Raw genomic sequence first — 17,755 nt, 5'->3', positions numbered from 1 at the left:
GGCAATAGGTAAATTTATGAATGATGAATGGTTATGATTCTCCTTGGATAAGCTCTGACTCAAACTATGTTTCTGATATAGTGTCATTGTACAGGTCATTTTCACTTATCTGGTAAATCTTTGCACAAAGGCCTTGCACATCTGTTACTTTGCTCATATTTAGTTTAAATGAATTCAGATCAGGGGATAAGACTTACCCTATGATACAGATAGACTAAAGTTACAGTATAATTCAGGTGCCTGAATTTTACCAGGTGCAATTCTGATCCAAGTCAGTTTGGCACATGGATTTGCAAACACATAATATATGTAATGAAACAGGGAATTTTGTACCTATAGCTGGCCAATAAGCAAAGAAAAATGTGATGCGATGGATAGTTACATCGTTACATAGTTAAGTTGGGTTGAAAAAAGACCAAAGTCCATCAAGTTCAACCCTTCCAAGTGAACCCAAGTTTCTAATACTTCATATAGCCAAAGATGGATCAGTATTCCTGAGAATTCCTTATGTCAGTGCTTATGGTGAGAGGGAAAATGGTTCATTTGTAGTTTGTTGTACATGTGCAGATATTTTTTGAATGCATGCATGCCAAAACTAAGGCAGGGAAGATCCGTTTTCAGCCTGATGTCTGTGTTGGATAATCAGCTATAATCTGAAATAGATAAAATAAAAATACATTATTTATTTTAATTCTGAGATATTTTCAGGTCATGGTAAATTGCAGCTATAAAACCCTGGAGAAAAGGCTGCTTTAAAGTTAATTTAGAAGAATTATTAGTAGGTTGTAAACTTTGTATTAAGCATTTCCTGTTACAGGACAGTTACATTGTGTGAAAAGGACTTTTAAACAAAATAGTGAGTCCCAAAAGATTGAGTTGCTATCCTCTTTCTATACAGAATAGTAATAGGTATGGGACCTATTGCTTGGGACCTGGGGTATTCTGGATAAAGGATCTTTTTTATAGTTTGGATCACCATTCCTTGATTCTACTAAAAATCATTTAAACATTAATTAAACCCAATTGGATTGTTTTGCCTCCAATAATAATTAACTACATTTTAGTTGGGATCAAGGAAATAATTTTTTAAATTTGTAATTATTTGATTAAAATGGAGTCTTTGGGAAATGGCCGTTCCATAATTTGGAGCTTTTCTGATCATGAATCATATGCCTGTATTTTAGGCTTACCTGCTGCAAAAGCAATAGCATGCTTTCCAGAAAATCCCCTGGTTTCTGTGTTGGATATTTAGTACAAATCGGACAACCCTTGAAAGAAGAAAAGATTTGATTACTGTTTGCGCTGTAATGTGGCAATACATGTATCACTCTCCCTACCACCTGAATCAAACACTACCAAAGCAGGGTTGTACACACAAACATTACAGCCATCTCAGGATTATTTATTTGCCCCATGCAACTGATACTACGAAGGTAACAATACATTATTTGTGGTTGGTTATGGGTTTCAGAAGATGTCATTCAGAAACAGGTTCAATTTTAGCATACGTGACCCCATTGTAATCGGGTTGGTAAAAAGTTCCAGTAAATGAAAAAGCATACCATGAAGATTTATTAAGCTAAGAATATAATGTTCTTGTATTTCTATTAGGCTGGTGAAAGCTATTTCTCATATGTTTCTCACTCCATCCTGCTTCCTGTTGTGGCAGTTTACAATATTTTCAACAGGAAGTGAGCAGCACATTAAAATATTTGCCCTTTCTCCATACAGAAAATAGCAAACACCACCAAAATTTGCAACAGAAAACTTTTATATTGTTCAGTTTAAACTGCCATGCTATCTGATTGCTAGGTTTAAGTGGCGTTGAATATGATGTTCTAATGTAAATACAAAATCAGTGAACGGCCTCTTTGAAATCTTTATTTCTTTAACACCTGCCACTCTGGTTGCTCAAGGCTGCACTTGGGATTCCTTCTCCTCCTCTAACCCACCCGGCCCCCTCCCTCAGGAGTTTGCTTTGGCTGTGGGCTACTGGGCATGCTCAGTTGTTCTCAGCTCAGGTTGCTAAACACACCCCCCAGTCTAGCAGCCAATGAAGAGATGGCATTGCTAGTTCCCATAGAAACTCTGCTGATATTTTGTTTCTTAGCTCAACTTAATCATTACAGTACTTAATCCAAGCAGAACTTTTTATCAAAGTAAGTTCTGCCTGTGTAAGCCTACATTCTTCACTGCATGAACATTACAGTGCACACGTGCTGTTTGCAGATGTAAATATCACTGATGATGTCAGAGGGAAAATGGCCCCTGGGTGAAAGCTGCTATTTGTTTTAGGAAAATGTGATGGCCCTAGAAAAGGGAGAGAATATATGCAGTACAAATTATGCCTTTTGGGTGGGGGAAATGTGCCTAATTTATATACTTTGTAGAAAAATGCAGGCTTTACATGTCCTTTAATTGTATCGGCCACCATCCTCAATGTGCACAATGTGTAACAGTCCCATATAACATGCTATGGTAATAAAGAGAGAGCACCCATACACAACTGTTATAATATTGAAATGACTATGAGCTATTATGTGGTTGATGCTAGATGCTTTCTGTAAATGTTAACTACCATGGGGCCCAGCTTAGTGCCTAAGATAGATCTTAGGAAGTTGGTTTTGATTTTGGTGTCAGTTCCTTGTTACCTTGCAATGACCCCTCCTATAAGAATATCTTGAATTTTATTATGCTTGGCACATTATTAAACATCATGTAATCTGACATCTTTTATCATTTTCATGTCCTTTTACATTGCACATATGGGTTTATGTTATCATTTCCTGCCATAGCATGATACAAATGTGCCACAAAATTCAGGCAAAATATTAAGGTTTTCGTGTTTGCACACTGAGCAAGGGGAAATGTCTTGCATAATATTAACTTCTAGCATCTGCCATGTTTATGTGCCCTGAGAAGGCAATAGAGAGTTAAACCTAGCCAAGTCGAATGCATTTCACTAAATGCTCTAAAGGTCCATCAGCCCTTTATGCTCTGCTCCTAATTAGTAATCCAAACACAAAATATTTAGATGCTACTACAACATAATGCCACAAATAATTCCTGCTGAATGTACAAATATCACAGTGCTACCCATGTTTAAAATAGCTTCAAACCTAAATATTCTTACTTTATTCTCAGGAGTGTGCATCCTCTTCAGATAAACTTTCCTAATATTCCTCTTAAAGTCTTCCTCTTTCTGTCCATTGGCTTCTTTTAAATGGGATGTCTCGTATCGAAAACAATTCAGGGCAGACTCCCAGCACTCAGCCTTAATGTGAAAAAAAGAGAAAGTAGTTCAATACAAATAATATATAAATTGACAGTTTATATACTGAGGTTCTGCAAAATGATGGCAAGACGCAGTAATAGTGAGAGAGTGAAGAAACAAATAGTTCATTTCCTTAGATGAAGTGTGGTTTTGCTCTGCATTTGCTTCAGTCCTACAGGAAACCAGTGGACATTTGTAGATCTTTGTCTACTCAGTAGCTTGAAAACTCTTCTGAAACTTGACATGTTTATAGTTACTACAATGATATTTTTTGCTGTTAAATATCTTGACTAAATTTTGTTTAGTTGAGTTACTATTTTTGAAAACAGATTCCAGGTGATTTTTGATGTTTGAATTGCTTGACCTTGGCAGGTAGCACCTACGTGTTATTTTTACATAAAAAAATCTAGGAAATAACCTAAAGCCGACATGTTCCCAGCAACATTTAGCTAAAAAGGGAAAACTCATGTTGTTCAATGTAGTGTGCAAAAGTATTGTTATGTAATGATATAATTAGTATAAGATGTCCATTTATAAACACATGATAAAAACTTTGTTTATGTTTCCGATCCACAGTTTCCATATTTATTTGAAATGCCTTATTCTACTTGCAGAATGTGCGTCACTGTGAATACCATCTTCAGTTGAATGATCACATTTCCTGTTTCAGTTTGCTATGGCAGGTGGAACCAATTCACATGTTCTGCTGTAACGCTAAGTAATGCTCCCTCCCGTGTTCACTTACTGTGTGTGACATCACTGATCTGTATTTTTTGACAGTTTCAGTCACACCATAAGGGGAAAACTGTAGTGAAACTATCAGAAAATATGAACAACAAAGTATAACATCCATATATAGTTCACCCAAACTTCCAACCACAATGATTATGTTTGTGATCAGGTAAAAGTGTACCTATTTATTGCTCTTTGGGAATTGTCTGAAATTATTGTTATGTTGGTTACAGCACTAAATATTCTGATAATGTTGTTTTCGAAGCATTAATTGAGCTCATAAGATCTGTAATTCTCAAAACAATTTGAAACAGAATGTCGACACAAGTAATTGAGATGGGGACCATAGGAATCTAAAAACAGATAAGAGGTGTAACGATGAGCTAAAGGGGACATGGAAAAGTCAACATACAGTACACTAAACAAGCAGTGTTTATGAGAGTTCACTTCTTACATAGGGGCTTTGAATTTCAGTTTGTTATAAAGGGTTAAATTATGATTATATATGCATCAGAAAACAGCTATCTCGTTTAAAGGCAACATACAAAGGTAATATTTGGAGTCCCTTATTCAGTATTGAGCAATCCCTCAATAAGAAATATGTGCTTCTATTCAAAAACAGCTCTCCTGCATGTAAAACCAACAAACAAAAGTGTTTCATATTCTTCATATCCTCTAAAGCCCAACTGGACGATTAGAAATCTGTAACTGAAACATTCTTCTAACCACAGAACCTGTTATTGTAATGTTTCAGTAAATGAAATGGAAAATTTGTGCATCATGATTTACTTTTCCCTTGAAGCAGCAAATTATGTTTTGTTTCTGATTGTATGAGAAATATTCATACATAATATTACATTAGAATCTGATACCGCAACGACAGTTTTTTACACTTTAGCTGCATAAAGGGGTGGTTCACATTCAGGTTAATTTTTAGTATGTTATAATATGGCTTGTTCTTACCAACTTTTCACTTGGTCTTCATTTTTTTTGTATAGTTTTTTGAATTATTTGCCTTCCTTTTCTGTCTCTTTCCTGCTTTTAAATGACCTCACAGCCAAAAAAGTATTACTCCATATTCCTGTCTCTCTTTCAAGCCACTGCCTGGTTGCTAGGTTAAATTGCATCCCAGGATGCTAGGAGTTGTAGATTTACAACATTATGTGTTTGTATAAATAGCAAAGCACTCAATGATTCTTTGGAAAGGTATTGTAAAAGAGCAATTAACTCATTTACTAAAGGGGGATAATAAGTGCAAAGAAACATATACAAATATATAAATATATATAAGAGGAAACATGTGGACAATATACATGTAGGATCTACATCATTCTGTTTGCTAGGGTCAATGTAAAGCTAGAGAGAAACGGGATAGAAAGAAATATGGATCAAAATATATTAAGAATTAGAACAACAATCATAAGATGCCCTGGAATATCACTTTCATATTAACATGACTTTTATGGCTAACTATCCTTTTAATTCTGATGATGTATAATGATATAAGAAGCAACACTTTTTCAACAATTTCATATATTTTTTAGTAGACAAAGTTGAAAGACAAAGGTGAATTTCTTTCACCATCAGTATTGCTGAATAGGGTTTATATCTGCAATGTATCTTGTTTTCAGTCACTTAAAATGTGTGGAGTTGTAAGGGGTCTAGCGCTGTCAGTTTTGATTTTGGTTAGTCATGCTTAGTTTTGTCATCAATAGAACTTTCGCTGACCAAACAAGAAAAACAAGATAATCTGACTAAAAATGTGCCAAGTTTGGCACGTGAATTTCTATTTCCACTTTCAAGTAAACAAATCTGTCTCATTACAGTCATAAACAAAGAATATGGCGGTGCCATATTGGGTGCTTGAAGATAATAGTTTCCAGATAATAGAGCCCATACCTCTAAAGCAGGGGGCCCCAACCTTTTTTACTAGTGAGCCACAGGCAAATGTAAACAAGACTTGGGGAAGAAGACAAGCATCAAAGGTTAATGGGGGTGCCAAATAAGGGCTGTGATTGGCTAGTTGGTAGACTCTATGCACACTGTCATCCTACAGGAGACAGTACATTTTGGAATTCAACAATAAGCACCTGCTTTGGAGACACGTGGAGCAACATCCAATGGGTTGGTGAGCAACATGTTGCCCCCGAGCCACTGGTTGGTGATCACTGCTCCAAAGCATGTAAATATTTTCCCAGTGCCATTAATAATACTTATATGTGAATATACATTTGATATTTCATATTCCGAAGTAGCAGCTATATTGTTTACTATAGGTTTTATATTGGGCTTAAATGAAGTAACACTCATGAGTCACCGATAAAAGTTCAGCTGACGCAGCAGTGCACAGCTCATACTGTTGACTGACTAAAGCTTAATCAACAAATTAAATGCATAGCTGTAATCTGAGGATAAATGTTGCTGGATATAACTGACAGTAAGCACTTGTAATAGATAAGGAACCACATGGAGAAGATTCATATACATATCAATGTATAACTATATTCTAATTGGTTATTAATATGTATCTCATAAGACTGGCTATGGTGCTATTTGTTTTAGTATAGTTATCACTCCCACTGCTAGTTCAGTTGGCTGTATGTATTTTACTGTACTGTACTGGTGCATTACGAGACCTTTATAAAAGCATTGATACTTTCCCTTTAACTATCATTAAGGTCTGGCAATGATGCAGAATCTACTAGCATGAGAAAGATGCCCTATAGATGAAAATCTCACAGCAAAACAGTCATATCTAGACAAACAAGTCTTCTCGCACCATAGCAGGTACAGTTATTACACAAATGCATGTTAGTCATTATTCTAGCTAGATCTATAGGAAAAAAATATGCTAGAAATACCTTCCACATAGAAAAATATTATTAGCATCATTTTCAGAGTTTCTTGCCCTCCATAAATCTATCCATTTAATTAGTTTTCTCTACATCTCGACCTAAGTTCCTACTTCTTTGCAAGGCATTGTAACTAAACAAACATGTTTTACCATGAAGTATATCCCCCACCTCAGTAGTTTCATCACTAGTTTCATGCCTTGTGGTCTGTGTAAGCCGCTAACATCCTATTTGAACATTTTCACTCTGACATGCAGCACTTTTTCAAGCAGAAGAAAAAAAAAATCTGCCTCGCTCATATTAAGTGTTTGTGGTCTCTTTATCAACAGTGCGTCTTTGAAAAAATTCTTTAATCATGGCACCCATTTCTGTTTTGGTCTATATTTACATTTTTAATATCTCAAATAACTTTCCTAATGATGCAAACAATTTATAATGGAGCTGGGATTGTCCTTGCAGCATTTTATTTGACCTTGGGTGAATTGCCCTCAACAAGGTAAGATTTCTTTTTTGCAATTTGCTTTTATTGATTCTATTTTTAGTTAGTCGCTCTGTGCGCCTTACGTTCGTGCCTCTGTTTCTTTTTCTATTTAATGTATTTTAAATACTTTTTTGCAATGGATTTGTTTCCCCAACTTAAGTTTGCAGAGACATAATTTAGGAAATAAGGAAAATAATTAAAATTTTTATAAATGATTTCCTTTCTTTTTGTATGTAATAATAAAACTGTAACTTGTACTTGACCCCAACTAAGATATAACTAATCCTAATTGGAAGCAAAACAATACTATTGGCAATCCAAATTACATTCCTTATCCGGAAATCCCCAGGTTCTAAGCATTCCGGATAACAGGTCCTGTATTTGTACAAGCAACACCAATCACTCTTCTTTGATTAATAATTTTACAAAAATAAATCCAGTTAATCAAAGCAATAGTGCGAGCCCTAACTGTAATCACTGTTTGTTGCATTATAAATGAAGAATATGAAGAATATGAGAAGAAGCAAAACCATGCAGTCATTGTGCTTCTCATAAACTTCTTGAAGAGCAGAAACCATAATATGATGGACAGTAACCTCTGACTTGTTATTAACGCCTTAGAAATCTGTTTACCAATGGACGTGGGTGAGTACTTTCATCTCTGATTGTGACTCACACAAACATTGTACTAATAAGGTAAATAATAGGGTACCAGATATCCAAATTACTTCTTCCAGGAGGACAGCCAACTAGTAAAAGGTTTAATATATGTAATGTTGCTCAAAAGAGTGTACACAATAAATATTATATGAATATTATTAAACACAGCAATATTTAGTGGCACTGTCACTTCTATGGCTGACAGCGCCTCCTCCCATCACTATTCAGACAGTGAGAAGTAGCAGTGTAAAAGCACAAAATAGTTTAAAGCCTTACCGTCACATCAACTGGAGTATGAAGGAAGCTTGGATGCTGTAGAAATAGAACAACAGATATTTGTTACATTTTATTCAAAAAAATTAAAACAACTGCTTACAGCTTCATTCCTTAATGTAAGAAATAATATACATGTATATAATACATATAAAACATATATACTTACTGTTTTATTTGCTTGTTTTATGATCCATTCTTCAATGCCCTTCTTGATTTCTCTACACCTTTCGATGGAAGGCAACTTTGCATCTATAAGGATACAGCAAGAACAGGCAAGCAAGCACCACAGTAAGACGTTGGCCATTGTGTTTGTATTGGTTTTGCAGATTAGCCAAGTTAGAAGCCTACAAAATGTTTTGAATGAGTCGAGATCCTCAACATACCTATTTATTTGGTATCACCAAAATTGAAAATCCCTCCCATTTCGCATGGAAAGCTTTGTAGAATGGATGAATGAGTAATGATTTTTTCTTTTCCACTGGCAAGGTGTACGTATGTGCATATATGTGGGCGGTGGGTGGGGCAGATTGATTTCAAATTCTGCCCAATAGGCAGAAACACATGTGAATTCTAATGCTTACTATAGACAATGAGATATGAGTGTTTTAGAGTGACAGTGCAGCAATTTCAGCACTGGTTTTAAGCAAACAATACTTATGTATCCCTATCTGAATATGCAACTTCTGTTTGTTTCAGATTTGCACTGGCAAAATGTAAATGTAAGTCCTGTTGTTTTTGTATAATAGGAAATACTATAGGCAACAATAAACAGCCAAGCAGCAACAGATTTGTTGGATGTAATTAAATTGTAATTAAACATTCAGATTTATTTTCTGGGGATGAAAAAAACATATTGCATGTTTCTTTAAAAAAAATGTTTGCGCCGGCTCCTGTGATGAATCTTTAATCTTTAACTGGGGACCCAAGTCATGTGACCAAAGTACCTTAAATTAATTTGAGAGAAAATTTAAAGTACCCAATATTGCTTTCCAGATGGTGCACTTTTTTGTAGAAGCAAATTTGATTTTCATCACTCAGATGCACTGTGCCTAGAAACTGAAAGCTAAAAGTGATTAATACATTTTATTATTATTTGTATGTAAACAGCAAAATCAGATTAACAGAGATGCTCAGAAATTAACTAAGGAACCACTGTATTTGGTAAATGGGCCCTGATCAGGAAATTGGCTAGTAGTTCCGCATCCAAATCTGCTCCATGTGCCTGGACCCAAGGTGATGCAATGGCTCCAGGTACAGGAACATCAATAAGCTATTTGAAACGTAGGGGCAGATACTCGCCCTGTGTTTATCCGCAGGCCGAGAATTATATATACATATATGGGACCCATTACCTAGAATGCGTGGGACCTGGGGTTTTCCGGATAAGGGGTCTTTTTGTAAATTGGACCTCCTACCATAAGCCTGCTAATAAAATTATTTAAACAGTAATTAAACCCAATAGGATTGTTTTGGCTCCAATAAGGATTAATTATATCTTAGTTGGGATCAAGTACGAGGAAACCATTTTTTAAAATGTGAATTATTTGATTAAAATGGAGTCTATGGGAGATGGCCTTTCTGGAATTCAGAACTTTCTGGATAATGAGTTTCTGGATAAGGGGTCCGATACCTGTACATAGTAAGTCTATCAAAAACAGGCACTGCTAGGTTATCACTTCCACAAGCTTGATGCCACAACACAATATTAGGATATACAGAAAAAATCAATATATAAGATTCCCAAATTTACCATTAATAATAGTCTTACCATAGTTCTGTGGGTAAAGGTTTTCATTCAACCAGTTCATGACATACAGTATGACACTGAGCAGTTAATGAAATATACAGTATTTTGTAGTGATAGTATAAAGCAACTGGACTTAATCTTGGAAATGTTTCACCAGTTGATATCTTCAGTCCATTTATTATTACTAGATACTGCGTTGTTTCATATTAACTATATGACTTATCTTCTAGGGCAGCATCTTTGTATTACTAAATTACATTGTTATCTTCACCATATGCACAGGAATAGCAACTAATGAATACCATGTGGCTGCAGTGGGCACAGCAGTATATAGGGCCCTAATTAGCAGTTTCAAAATATATTTGATAAAACAGATATTCTTACTGTAATATAATGATTCACTGTGGAGTCTGGAAATATCTAGTTATGGAACTGGCCATGCATGCACTTTGGGACCTGGTTCTTCTATATGAGTGAGGGAGGCAATATAGAAAGTTGAGTTATGGATCTATAGAGCCCCTATAATAGCAATGCAGACATTTGTAATTTAATTTGCTCTGTCTGGTTACATAATATGATTTGCAGTCATTTTAAGCAATTTCTCAATATCGCCATCACTGCTGAATCTAAAGTCCTTTTATGATAATTTCTTATAAAATGTATGCTGTACAAATCAAATTCAGACTATATTTTCTTTTTTTTAATTTAAAGGTTACAAATAATCTTCACTATGGAAAGCTGCATAAATGATTAATGGCATACTGATTTCAAATCTATCAGATTAAGATATATTTGTAGCAGTATTACTATAGTACTTATATAGGACCCCCAAAAGTAACGATCTATAACATATTTATCAAGCCATAACAAGTATATTAGTACAGATTATTATTCACACAGGTAATGACTGTTTTTTTTGCACTTCTGGCTTCTCTTGGGGGTGGGGATTATTCTCAAATCCTGCATTTAGGCACTAGGACTATCTGAACTGTTTGGTCTCCTACCAAGGAACTGCTGTTACTGCCCCCCACCTCTCTGGCTACTGATACCTTGAAATGGTATCAGTACTGAGATTAACTGGCCTCCTGCATTGTTCACATTGTGCAGGCTGTAATCCCCTGTATTGTTCACACCTTTAAGTCCATGTATTGTTCACAACTCAGACTGTAGGCACCCACATTGTTCACCTGTTCACACCTCAGAATGTAGGAGCAGTGCCAGCATTGTATCACTGTATGTACAGCGGTACTAACTGTTGATCTTGGACTGGTCATAACCAGTTTCATGTATAGTAGAAAGGTTTTTCCTGTTTCCTTCCCTACTCTGCCTGCCCTATACTGCCTGTGTGTGCCATACTCTGCCTTCCCTACCTGTGTGTGCCATACTCTTTCTGCCCTACCAGTGTGTGCCATACTTTGCCTGCCCTACCCTGTCTGTCTGAGCCATACTCTGCCTGCCCTATGCTGCCTGTGTGTGCCATACTCTGCCTGTCCCACACTGTCTGTGTGTGCAATACTCTGCCTGTCCTACCCTGTCTGTGTGTGCCATACTCTGCCTGCCCTACCCTGTCTGTGTGTGCCATACTCTGCCAGCCCTACCCTGCCGGTGTGTGTACCATACTCTGCCTGCCCTACCATGCCTGTGTGTGCCAAACTCTGCCTGCCCTATGCTGCCTGTGTGTGCCATGCCAGCTGTATGCTGCCTGTGTGCCATACTCTAACAGCCCTATGCTGCCTGTGTGTGCCAATACTCTGCCTGCCATACCCTGCCTGTGTGTGCCATACTCTGCCTGCCCTATGCTGCCTGTGTGTGCCATACTCTGCCTGCCCTATACTGCCTGTGTGTGTCATACTCTGCCTGCCCTATGCTGCCTGTGTATGCCATACTCTGCCTGCCCTATGCTGCCTGTGTGTGCCATAGTCTGCCTGCCCTATGCTGCCTGTGTATGCCATACTCTGCCTGCCCTATGCTGCCTGTGTATGCCATACTCTGCCTGACCTACCCTGTCTGTGTGTGCCATACTCTGCCTGCCCTATGCTGCCTGTGTATGCCATACTCTTCCAGCCCTATGCTGCCTGTGTGTGCCATACTCTGCCTGCCCTATGCTGCCTGTGTGTGCCATACTCTGCCTGCCCTATGCTGCCTGCGTGTTCCATACTCTGCCTGCCCTATGCTGCCTGTGTATGCCATACTCTGACTGCCCTACCTGTGTGTGCCATACTCTGCCCTATGCTGCCTGTGGGTGGTGAACCAGGCAAGGCTTTGTTCTAGAAGAAATAACTTCAGATTAGCCACAAAAATTTATTATTCATGATATTATTCATGAAGAAAACCTGTAAATATGATAATATTATAATAATCCTCAAAAAATAATTGAGTATAAAGCTCTACTAAGTGGCTGATACAGTTTGATAGCAATATCATCTACAGAATTCCTAAAGTGTACAAGATATTTTGGGTCATGGGCTTTTCCCATGGGGATGACATCAGCTAAAGTAGGTCTAGATAAGATAAGGTTTAGATGCCTTCTGAGGTCCATTCCTAACACCCACTTTTTCCGTTGCGATGTAATTTGCTATAATTTTAGGTCTGAGGTGAGATTTCCCATTTGATGAGTCAATTTAAATATCCACAGTGTCAGAAATGCTTTCAAAGAATGGTGTTCACGTGTCGTAAGAATCATGACATAAGGAGTGGGAGAGGAATTGAGATACAAGAGGGAAAAAAACCATAATCCAGACCAGTATGTCATGGATTTAAGGGACAAAAATGTAATAATTAAAATATTTTTTTTTTTGTCTTTCACCTTGTCATACAAGTATCTTGACCTTTAAGTCAGTTGTTCCCCTGATACTAATAACTGGTTCAGTCTTTTACCTTTTTTCAAGCAAAATCAGCAGCCGGGATTTCCCATTCCACTACCACTGACTTTATTTCCTAAGAACATATTGTAATGAAACAGCGCTGTTTGCTTTTATTCATATCACCCTTACATCGTCTTGTTAATAACCGAAGAAATAACGGGAGACTACATGTATAATATAATAAGTAGCAGCTGTGATATAGACTTTAGTGTTCGACGCACTAGTCATGTATTGATTCCCTGACTGACTGAAACTAGTGTCTTCTAGAGTTGCAGTCTTATACTTGCTTCCTTGCTGTGTGCACACTACTGGTTTGTGTAATGAAACAAATTCAAGGGAACATAGAAGGTAGTTTTTTCATGCAATGTATGATTATCAGTATAAAATTAAATTTACATTTATTACTGTTGAGAATGTATCTTCTGTTTCCATGTGCATGCTTGTATTGATTTGTAGCTGGGAAAAAGTAAAAAAATCCCAAGAAGATCTACAGCCGACCCCACTCCCTCTGGTTAAGGGAGGCAAGCACATTGTAGATTGTGGAGAGGATTCATTAAGTTGTTGGAATTGTATTCATTCCGATTTTGTGTGAACCATTGTCCTCCAGAAGAAAGTTTTAATTGCATAAAGACCAACATTCTTGGAAGGTACAGTAATAAAATATGAAACTAGGGTTGCCTTCTTTTTACCCAAAACTTACCAGCCAAAGTTGACGGGAGATCAGCAGTGATATCACAAAGGTGGGGCAAAGATATTATGAGGGTGGGGAATGGACAGATAGGCAGGAAGTGGGTGGATCAGGGTCTGAATAGAAAGGGGCGTGAGAGTATTTAAATAGTGAGTGCTGCAGGGGAAAAACTTTAGAAAAGAGAGAGAATTGCAGGCATTTATATTGTCAGTAAAAATGTAATACCTGTACCAGCTCCAGTCCTTGCTTGTGATTTACTGGCACCGCAGGTGAATTATCCATCAGGTTGCAACCCTACTAACAGATCTAGTAACCTATAGCATGTAGCATTTACTGGTCCTTTGCTTAAGCATACTGTATATCTGAATGATTGTTATAGGTCACTAGACCTAGGCAAAATGTGCCCTATACATTACCATATCCGTGTCAAAAGGCAAAAATAAAGTGAGACATTGGGGAGCATAAGCCTTGATAAAAGGAATAGGAAGCTGCAATAGAGCACTATGGAACATTGATTTATTGGTGCTACTAATAAGGTATTTTTTTTTAATTTGCGTTGTTGAATTTGCCAATTCATCAGAACTGAATTGACCACTTTATGCAAATTTCGTTCTTTCCTACGAGGCATTATAATTCAGCGAAATGATCTACACCCTCAAAAGCTTGATGTAGAAAGATGAGCCCTGTGTTCATTTTTACTCGTTGGGTGAACTTTCGATAAACATTTTCCATTCAAAGTAGCAAGAAAAAGACGTCTGCAAATCAGTGAATACCTCATCATCGCACCATTACCTCTCAGTAAAAAAAATATGATAGCTGTTATATTTGCCCTAAATTTAGAAATTGACTAATAGGGTAAAACCCCATATGCCCTGTTACAGATATTTTATATGAACAAGATGATAAAACCTCTTGTAGCCTGGTCATGATTTCACTTGTGGCCTTATTATTCAGTTATTCATTTATCAAGTTATTTTGTTGTGATCTGGAATAACTAAAAAAGCAACACTTGAAAAACTCTAAATTCAACTGATGTTGAAAAAGTCCCTTAGCTACATCTTGGTCATAGGAGGAGGGGTTATACAATTTCTTACTGCCTAGGGGTAGTATATCATGCAACTAAGGGGGAAGGAAAGGGTTTCCTCACAGTGATTAAGTATTTCCTTTAGTGAGGTGGCTTCAGCTGTTGCCCACAGAACTTTGCATGGGTGACTTCTCTTATATGAGGGGTAGGGGTGAGGGGTAGGGGACTCTTAATATGTCTGCTGACTGACTGGTGAATAAATGAGACTAGCTACTTGTAGGTCTAGTCACATGCGAGGGAGATGCTTTAGAAGCACCTAGAAACAAATATGGGTAGAAATGCTGTATTTTCTATATCAAACTTCCTGCACCAGTATTACCTTTCAGAAGCTCTATTCAGGTCTAAAAGTGGTGCACAGGTGCTCCCCATCTTGGATTTGGATGTTAGGAGCATTGTTGACACATGCTCAGTGTGCTCTGGGCAGCTGTTGAGCTGAGCTTAGGGGTCGTTGGAAAATATCAAACAGAAAATGAGGTTCACATGTCATAGAAGCTGATAATGATGTAAATTGCACTGGTTTCAGAGCTGCCATGTAATGAGAATTTAAATTTATTATTAACCGGCCTTGTGACATTTATATTCTATATATACAGTATATTGTGAGTCAGTCCCTAAGCCCAGTAACTGACAGAAGGCTACTGGGGGCATCATTGGGGGCACAGATCTTCCCTGCTAAAGGGCTATGGTTGCCCTGGACTGGTGAAGGAGCCCAAACATGTTGTACAACATTTCTAGCCTGCACATTTTTTTTACTAAGCTTAGTTATTCCTTAAATTGATTATATGCCACTGACTAATTACTGACTGATTACATAATGCAAATATATTTGCTGCAAGAGATTCATGTGTATTTTGGTCCCTTTTTTAAGTTACAGTCATGGTCAAACATATTAGAACCTTAAATTGATCTAAAATAGAATTTCTACAAAACAAATTTCATGTTGATAGAAGCAGGGTTCCACAGTTCCTTGTTTTCACTATTAAGATTACAAAACTTGCTTCTTTTCTTTGAAGGCTTCATTATTTTCTTGTAAACAAAGTGATGTTCTTTTCCAAAAAGCTCCAGTTTTTTTTCAGCTCGTATGTTGCCTGTTCAACTGTGTTTTGGCAATCTTGAGTTGCTCTGTCTTATGTTATTTTAACATTTTAGGGTTGATTCACTAAAGTGCGATAAGTTTTATCGCACGTTTTTTTTTTGCGTTAAAATAGACGCGACAATTAGCGCACGATTCACTACAGTATTACCGCATGCGTTAATTTGCGCGCAAACACATGCGTTCATTTTACCACATGCGTTAATTAGCGCGCTGAAAAACACTAACGCATTATTCACAAACACTTAGATGTGCTAAATATCGCATTAGTCTATGCGAAAATTAACACCTACTTGAGGCAGGCGGTAATTATAGAAAAGTACAGTTAATGAGCTTTTGGCAATAAAATATGGACTTTGCAGTGTTAATTATTCAAGTCTGTATAATAATAATAGGCGTTAATTAGCGCACATGCTGTAATTACCGCACTGCGCGTGCGTTAATTAGCGCGCATGCGGTAAATGCTGCATGCAGCATCGCGTGTAAATTAACGCAAGTATGCTTGTAGTGAATCGATCGTTAAGTGGCGAAAATTTAGACGCGATAAAATTTTTAATGCACGCTATAAATAGCACACCTTTTAACGCACTTTAGTGAATCAGCCCTCTTGAGTCTTCTGGGGTCTTCTACCACAGAGACACCTTTTATTTAGTAGGCAAGGGGTGGTGTGTCTAAAGGCCAGCTTGCATCTGTCTAGCAGTTGATTATAATTGGCTATAGTGTTATGGGCTTCAGACTTTCTGATAACATTGTGTTGTGTGGATATAAGAATATTAGGGTCTCTGAAGATGGACTTTAATTCTTTTCTCTATGTTCAGTGTGATGCTTACAGACAATTCACAGTGGCTGAATGTGTGCTTCCAATATTGCAGTAATTATTTAGGAATAAAAGTTATAAATAATTACTTACAAAATAAAGGAGCACAGTTATCTGAGGTCATTCAGGCGTACAGTGGAACCAGGTGGGCAGGCAGCGGAATCAGCCTAGAGGAGCATGGCTTGGCACAATGGGGACCCACTGGGATCTTTCCTGTTATTGCATTGGGCCAATCTAACCATGCTTGAAATCCAACCATTTGTTACAACTTTTTAAAGGTGTTCTGAGACACATGGAGGTATTTGATGTAATTGACCCTGATTAAATAACACCAGGACCATTATATCACTGGAGAGAAACTATGCACAAATTAGCACAGAAGCATTAGCGGTCACAACTGCTTTTTAAACATAGTTGCATAACTATTGCTATGGACATACATTTGTAATACACATTAATAACAAGCCTTTATTGGGGTTGCTGTCAACAGATATTCCTGCTCCTAACTTTTTGTCACCTCGAAAACCCAGATAGAGTATGATATAGTACGATTATACCATTGTGTATAAACCTGGAGAGCTATTTTTAAATACTGGTACTTTTAGTCATTTACAGCTTTTAGGCTGCTCAATACCTACTTTACTAGAAGTACTAATTTTAGAATCCCACTTTTAACTACTAAAAGAGCTCAGATGATAACAGTATTCAGTCTTTTATTTTGTTCTAAAATGGGTGTGGGGGTAATGGTCAAGTGAAAAGTTATCTAAAGATTTATTTATTATGAAGAAGCAAAGTAATCTTCCTTAAAAGGGGAGACAACATTGTCCAATCCAGTGCTCACTAAAGGTCTTGCAAGGATATATCTCTGGTAATCCAAAATTGATACAGACACAGAAAAGGCTGTATATCATTGTGGCACGTTCCAGAGTTTTCTTAGTCTCTTACCCAGCAGGTAAGTGTGAGTACTGGAATGTACACCATAGTGTAATTCTAGCCTTCAAGTTAAGGCCAGGACAGAGTTATATTTTAATATCACATTACCATTATAAAATAGACCAAAATAAAGTCTGTGTACTGAACACCTTACTGCCATGGCTACAAGATCATGTGCTCTTTGAAGTTGATATAAGCGGAACAAAAACAAGATACCAGATGCATCTTATCTGTTAAATCTTCTTATCTTCAAT

The 17,755-nt window shown here is 37.2% G+C and overlaps 1 protein-coding gene across 1 annotated transcript; it reads right to left on the bottom strand.

Moving 5' to 3' along the window:
- Window positions 1-617: 617 nt before the first annotated feature.
- On the bottom strand, window positions 618-8,579 carry il21 (interleukin 21). The gene is made up of 5 exons (NM_001127059.1): window positions 8,442-8,579; window positions 8,276-8,311; window positions 3,134-3,274; window positions 1,191-1,268; window positions 618-653 (listed from the first exon to the last, which is right to left on the bottom strand). The coding sequence occupies exons 1-5, from the start codon at window positions 8,577-8,579 to the stop codon at window positions 618-620; spliced, it is 429 nt and encodes a 142-aa protein (NP_001120531.1).
- Between the last annotated feature and the right edge of the window lie 9,176 nt (window positions 8,580-17,755).

This window comes from Xenopus tropicalis, chromosome 1, assembly GCF_000004195.4.
Source record: "Xenopus tropicalis strain Nigerian chromosome 1, UCB_Xtro_10.0, whole genome shotgun sequence".
In the NCBI taxonomy this organism is placed as follows: Eukaryota; Metazoa; Chordata; class Amphibia; order Anura; family Pipidae; genus Xenopus; species Xenopus tropicalis.
This window is presented reverse-complemented; position numbering and strand designations above follow the sequence as displayed.

Excerpts from the sequence above, each read along its gene's own strand:
- il21 (NM_001127059.1), bottom strand. The coding sequence starts at position 8,579 with ATGGCCAACGTCTTACTGTGGTGCTTGCTTGCCTGTTCTTGCTGTATC. Across the intron at positions 3,275-8,275 it reads ATACTCCAGTTGATGTGACG|GCTGAGTGCTGGGAGTCTGC; the intron begins GTAAGGCTTTAA and ends TTTCACATTAAG. Across the intron at positions 654-1,190 it reads TGCTATTGCTTTTGCAGCAG|ATTATAGCTGATTATCCAAC; the intron begins GTAAGCCTAAAA and ends TATCTATTTCAG.